Below are 6,929 nucleotides of genomic sequence, written 5' to 3'. Positions count from 1 at the left end.
CTTTGTCTCTAACTGGTTTGTGTCAATGTTACAGGGTAACAGTCAATAGTAGCGGAAGAGTCCCGGGTACGGTTCCTTGCACAGCGCTCAATCCTGGAAGTCAGTCCTTCAGCGGGGGAGGGGGGGAGGGGGAGGAGGCAGCCAATCAATGATTCTCTCTCATCATTGATGTTTCTATCTCTCCCTCTCCTTTCCCCTCTGAAATCAATTTTTTTTTAAAAATATTTTTTCACGTGAGCAAGAGTGACAGACGTGGGCCCAGGGGCCAGCAGGGCAGTTACTGGCCTACGACAGCATAACTGCGATGCCTGGGGCTGGTGGGCCGTGGCGGGGCTACATTAACTTTTGTGCCCCCTCAGGAGGAAAGGCCTTTGGGCTGCTGAAGGCCCAGCAGGAAGAGAGACTGGATGAAATCAATAAGGTAAAAGGGGGAACTAAGGGGGAAGGGCTGGGGCTGGGGCTGGGGGAGGGGCCCGGACAGAGGGCCTACCCTGGCTCTGGCTTTTCCCACAGCAATTCCTGGATGACCCCAAATACAACAGTGATGAGGATCTGCTCTCCAAATTGGAAGCTTTCAAGAGTGAGGGGAAAACTGTAGGGGTGGGTGGGAGGCGAGGGGGCAGGAGTTCCCCAGAAACAGAGCGGGGAGAGCAGACACAGTACTGTGTGGTTGGAAGAAGGAAGACTGCCTCCGTTACCCCTTCCCTGGTCGCATCCCTTCCCTGGTCAGCCCCTCGCAGCAGCCCCTCTCAGTTCAGGATGCCTTAACAGGGCGCTTCAACCCAACCCCTGCTTCCTCTGCCTGCCCCCCTTCTCCCACGCCTCCCCTACCCAGCACTCGTAGCAGCCCGCTTCTCAGTGCTCTGCCCTGCCCCTGCCCTTCCAGCCAGAGCTTACCTCTGCTTTCTCCCCTCACCCAGAGAAATACATGGAGTTTGACCTGAATGGAAACGGAGATATCGGTGAGAAAAGGGGGGTGGGGGGTGTGCAGACCCAGGGAGAGGTCTCTCCTACTGTGCTCCATCAGATGGGGATAAGATGGTTTGGGAAAGAGTCCAGCCACCAGGATTAGAGGAAGGGACTGGGAATGTGGCAGCACAGAAGAGAGAGAGAGAGAAATCCCCTCTTCTCACTCCCATCCTTTATCTCCAGATATCATGTCCCTGAAGCGAATGTTGGAGAAACTTGGGGTACCCAAGACTCACCTGGAGCTAAAGAAATTAATCAAGGAGGTTTCCAAGGGCTCTGGGGAGACTTTCGACTACTCCGACTTCCTCAGGATGATGTTGGGCAAGAGATCTGCCATCCTCAAAATGTGAGGGACTGCAGGGGGCGGCCAGAGCCAGGGTGGCCCTCGGTCCAGTTCCAGCCGCCCCTGTCCTGACGGGTTTCCTCCCCACCCTGCTCCAGTCCCTAGGCTCCCCTTACACACACTCAGCACCCACTCCTTCTGTCCTTTGAGGAACCCTTCCAAGGCCTTATCCCCATCCATGGTTCTGGTCCCACAGCCCCCCGCACTCCCACCCCCGTCCTTCTTCCTCCTCCCACCTCGAAACCCTCATCTTCTTCTGGACTTTCATAGCCGCCTCAGATTGATTCTCTTGAGAGGATTGTTTCCTGACCCCTATGTCTCTTCCCATCTCAACCAGGATCCTGATGTACGAAGAGAAAGCAAGGGAGCAGGAGAAGCCAACATGTCCTCCAGCCAAGAAAGCTATCTCTGAGTTGCCCTGATTTGTGGTGGGATTAAAGGGGCTTCTCATGACTCCAACACAAAAAAAGAAGACAAAATTGTGAGCCAGAGTCGAACTAAAATAAATTCTCCTCCTTCTCTAGATGAAGTCATATGGTCTCTGTTTGGGGATTTTTCCCGGGGTTGGAAAGAAGTGAAGCATCTTTGAGGGACGGGCAGCAAGGATTTGCTGAAATGAGCAATGTAACTACTACAGCAGATAGTTTTTTGTTTTGTTTTGTTTTAATCCTCACCAAAGGATGTGTTTATTGATTTTTAATTATTTTTTAGAGATAGACAGAAACATCGATGTGAGAAAGAAACATCAATCAGTTGCCTCTCCTATGCACCCCGACCGGGATTGAACCTGAAACTTTTTAGTGCATGGGATGACACTCAACTGGTCAGGGCTACAGCAAATGGTTGTGTATGCAAGGGAGATTCCAGATGTATAAGATAGCCTTGACCTCAAGGAAGTTAGGGGGTATGAAAAGACAAGTACAGACAAGAAAGGAAGGAAGGAAGGAAGGAAGGAAGGAAGGAAGGAAGGAAGGAAGGAACCCAGGCCTATCGCGAAGAGCAAGGATTATCTTGAACCAACATTCTCCATCACTATAAGCTTTATGACCTTAACAAATCACTCAGCCTCTCTGAGTCTTTCACCTGAAAAGAAAGATAAACATGTTCCACCCTGCAGTGCCTGACATATCATTAGCCCTCAATAATCTTTAAAAGTGAGTGGCTGGCCCTAGCCAGTTTGGCTCAGTGGATAGAGCATCGGCCTGTGGACCAAAAGGTCCCGGGTTTGTTTCTGGTCAAGGGCACGTACCTTGGTTGCAGGTTCCTCCCTGGTCCGGGTACGTGCAGGATGCAACCAATTGATGTTTCTCTCTGTCTTTCCCTCTCTCTTCCACGCTCCCTAAAAATCAAAGGAAAAATGTCCTCAGGTGAGGATTAACAACAACAACAACAAACTGAATGGATGGATGGACAGATGGATGGATGAAAGGACTGGTGTAATTGAATGAAGTAAAGGATCCACAACACTATAAGCCCTGACAATTTAAGTCTTAAATGAGTCTCTGAGGTTCTTTTGGGGACAAGCTATAAAACTGAAGCTATCTAATGAAGGGTGAGGGGGCTTGGCTTCGGAGGACACTGAGGGCGATGCTAGGGATTCAGGGTCCCTGGACGGCAGAAAGGGTTAGACAGCCAACCCCCTGGGAAGGCAGAAGCCAAAGAGCTCAGTGAGACTAGCCCTGAAGCTTTCCTCCAGGGGGTCCAGGTGAGCTGACCAGCAACCCCCAGTCACTAGCCACTAGTTCAGCTTTCCCGACTCCCTGCAAAGAGGGAACCCAATTGCCCAGCTTGCTCCCTGTACTGAGGACACACTGGGCCCCTGAGGCCACCCATGCTGGCCCTCGCAATGGGGAAGCCAGGCTGGCATCCTGAAGAATGCTGCAGCGACTTCCTAGCACTTCAGATGAGGATGAGATCATGAGTGAATAAAGTATCTGAATATAACAAAATCAATAGCTAGCCTCTATTAAGCACCTACCTGTGAGTGTGAAAACAAGAAAAAAAGGCCTCCCTTTCTCTTTGCTGTGGCCTTCCACGACTTATGAGAAGCTCCTCTGATTCAAACAGCCCCTCTGTTCAAACTGCAAGACAAGATAAGCTACTCTCAGGGCTACGTTCTTGCATACATACCCCTCCTCGCTGCTGTTTTTTACAAATCAGGGATAATTAGTAGGAAGTTCCCTTCTCCCCTCCTCTTCAAACAAAGCCTCTTTTGAACTCTTCATACCTTTACTTTTTTTTCTTTATTGATTAAGGTATTACATATGTGTCCTTATCCCCCCATTGCCCCTCCACCTCCACCCCCCACCCCCACTCATGCCCTCACCCCCCTGGTGTCTGTGTCCATTGGTTATGCTTATATGCATGCATACAAGTCCTTTGGTTGATCTCTCCCATAACTTTTACTCTTTGCATGTTTTACATACAGGTTTGGGTGAAGATGCTGATAAAGACACCTTCCTAGGACATCTGCCCAGACTAAAAAACAAACAGACTTTTCAAAGACAACCCCCCATGTATGCTCAACTCCAGCCCCCAAAGCCCCCCTCCCTTCCTCGTCACCTAGCAACAGCAGCCAAGGCTTTAAAGGGGAGCAGCCTTTTGTTCTTGGCCCTTGTATTGGTTAGCGTTCACCAGGCCCTTTCCCTTTGGGGAGAGTAAAAATAATAAAACTTTCTCTCTGCATCTATCTCTTCCTTTAAGTTGTGAATGCTTTCACAGCCTGAGTCACAGCCAAAACCCTAACACCACTATATACTGGATACATGCTAATGCTTTTCTGAAGCCAGCCAATGGGCCTGCTTAGTGAACATGTCTGCAGAAACTTATACAAATGCTGGCAATAGTAAAGCCGTATACCAGACTAAAGACATTGAAGTCAACAAGATCCCTGAAAATGACTTATAAGAAAAAATTTTTAAACATATTTGTATTGATTTCAGATAGGAAGGGAGAGGGAGAGAGAGATAGAAACATCAGTGATGAGATAGAATCATTGATCAGCTGCCTCCTGAACACCTCACACTGGGGTTCGAGCCTGCAAGCAGGCATGTGCCCTGACCTGGAATAGAACCATGACCTCCTGGTTCATAGGTCGATCCTCAACCACTGAGCCACACCAGCTGGGCCCATATCACCTTTTTCTAGGACTATGGCAAAGAGTCTCAGGCATACGATGTCATCGAGGAGTACTTCCAAACGAGAAATGACCAAATGAAGTGGGCTTTTGTTTCTAAAAAAAAAAAAAATGCTTTCTGTGTATTAATTCACTTAATCTTCACAACAACACTGGTGACAACAAAAACAAAGAAAAGAGCCCGGCCGGCATGGCTCAGTGGCTCAGTGTCGACCTGTGAACCAGGAGGTCACGGTTTGATTCTCGGTCAGAGCACATGCCCGGGCTGTGGGCTCAATCCTCTATCCCCAGTAAGGGACATGCAGGAGGCAGCCGATCAATGAGTCTCTCTTATCATTGATGTTTCTATCTCTCTCTCCCACTCCTTTCTTCTCTGAAATCAATAAAAATGTTGGTGTTTGTGTGTTTTTTTTTAAAGAAAAAATATCTGGGAATCTTAAATTGTTCATTCAGGATAAGTAAATTGGTTTATATTCACACAATAGATTATTATTATACAACAATAGGAATGAACAAACTATAATTACATGCAACAACATGGGTGAAATTCATTAATATGTTGAGCAGAAGAAGACAGACACAAAGAGCCCTCACTGGTCCTGGCCAGTGTTCTCAGTTGTTAGAGCGTCGCTGGCACACTGAAGGGTCTCACGTTCAATTCCCCATCAAGGGCATGTATCTGGGTTGAAAGTTTGATCCTGGCCCTGGTCGGGGCGTGTGCGGGAGGCCACCAATCAATGTGTCTCTCTCACATTGATGTTTCTCTCTCCCTCTCCTTCCCTTCCACTCTCTCTAAAAATCAATGGAAAAAATAATCCTCCAGTGAAGATTAACAACAACAAAAAAGAGCCCTTACTGTACAATTCCATTTTTATAAAGAACAAAGACAGGTAAAACTAATATATGTTGTTAGAAGTCAGGATAGTAGTTAGCCTTAGGGAAGGCTCAGAAGAGACCGACTGGGCAGAGGGGAAAGGAGCAGAAGGGCCCAAGGGGAGCCATGCCTGTGTAAGCGAAGAGAGTAATAAAAATCAGCCCTAGCCGGTTTGGCTCAGTGGATAGAGTGACGGCCTGTGGACTGAAGGGTCCCGGGTTTGATTCGGTCAAGGGCACATGCCTAGGTTGTGGGCTTGATCCCCAGTAGGGGTCATGCAGGAGGCAGCCAATCAATGATTCTCATCATTGATATTTTTCTCTCTCCCGCTCCCTTCCTCTCTGAAATCAATAAAAATATATTTTTTTTTAAAAAGAGAGAGTAATAAAATCAGAGACATAAAAGAGGCCAACTCATCTAGGGTCTCATAACTCACTGTAAAAACTTTAGCCCTTATTCTGAGAAAAACAGAGACAGCTTTGAGCAAAGGAGTCCTTTGAGGCCTCCTTCGAAAAAAGGCTGCAGTGTAGGAAATACAATAACTGTAGGAGCAGGTGTAGACTCAGACCAGTTAGGAGGCGGTTGCTGTAACGCAGGTGAGAGATGAGGATGGTTCAGATCAAAGTAAAAGAAGTGGAGCCCTGACCAGTTTGGCTCAGTGGCTAGAGCAGCCGTGGGCAAACTACGGCCCGCGGGCCGGATCCGGCCCATTGTGAAATGAATAAAACTAAAAAAAAAAAAAAAAAAAAGACCGTACCCTTTTATGTAATGATGTTTACTTTGAATTTATATTAGTTCACACAAACACTCCATCCATGCTTTTGTTCCGGCCTTCCAGTCCAGTTTAAGAATCCATTGTGGCCCTCGAGTCAAAAAGTTTGCCCACCCCTGGTCTAGAGCATCTGCCTGTGGACTGAAGAGTCCCAGGTTTGATTCTGGTCAAGGGCATGTACCTTGGTTGTGGGCACATCCCCAGTAGGGGGTGTGCAGGAGGCAGCTGATGGATGTTTCTCTCTCATCGATGTTTCTAACTCTCTATCTCTCTCCCTTCCTCTCTGTAAAAAATCAATAAAAATATATTTTTTTTTTTTTTAAAAAAGAAGTGGAAGTGAAGAGGTTGGATTCTAGATATTTTCTCAGGATAAGATATCCTGTCTGATTGAAAGTGGGCAGTGAGATAAACAGAATTGATGAGGAGTCCAAGGTTTTTTATTTTATCGGAGTTTTAAAATTGCCATCAGTTGAGATGGTGAAGGCTGTGCATAGAGCAGGTTTTGAGGGGCTAAAGATCAAATGTTCAGTTTTGAACACACTGAATTTGAAATGAACTATTAGATACCCAAGAGAGGAGATGTCAAGTACATAGTTGTGTATACAAGTCGGTGAAGATATACATTTGGGAGTCATCAGCACATAAATGCTATTTCAAACCATGAGACTGTTGTCTTTGACACCCAGTTTGGGTAAAGGTTAGGAGTGAATGCTTGACTGGAGTGGGTTTAAGAAGAATGAGAGGAGCCAGCTGGCATGCTCAGTGCCAGGAGGTCAGGGCATGTGCCTCAGTTGCAGGCTCCACCCCCCAGTGTAGGGCTGTGCAGGAGGCAGCC

The 6,929-nt window shown here is 47.3% G+C and overlaps 2 protein-coding genes across 2 annotated transcripts in view; one reads left to right on the top strand and one right to left on the bottom strand.

Annotated features, from left to right (window-relative positions):
* The window catches only part of NCR3 (natural cytotoxicity triggering receptor 3), a 23,979-nt gene that overhangs the window by 14,358 nt on the left and 2,692 nt on the right, over positions 1-6,929 (bottom strand). The window lies entirely within an intron of this gene.
* Positions 300-2,468, top strand: AIF1 (allograft inflammatory factor 1). The gene is made up of 5 exons (XM_006104641.3): positions 300-421; positions 514-580; positions 921-962; positions 1,153-1,315; positions 1,650-2,468. The coding sequence occupies exons 1-5, from the start codon at positions 305-307 to the stop codon at positions 1,732-1,734; spliced, it is 474 nt and encodes a 157-aa protein (XP_006104703.1). The 5' UTR covers positions 300-304; the 3' UTR covers positions 1,735-2,468.

The sequence above is a fragment of the Myotis lucifugus genome, unplaced genomic scaffold (genome assembly GCF_000147115.1).
Source record: "Myotis lucifugus unplaced genomic scaffold, Myoluc2.0 scaffold_585, whole genome shotgun sequence".
NCBI lineage: Eukaryota > Metazoa > Chordata > Mammalia > Chiroptera > Vespertilionidae > Myotis > Myotis lucifugus.
This window is presented reverse-complemented; position numbering and strand designations above follow the sequence as displayed.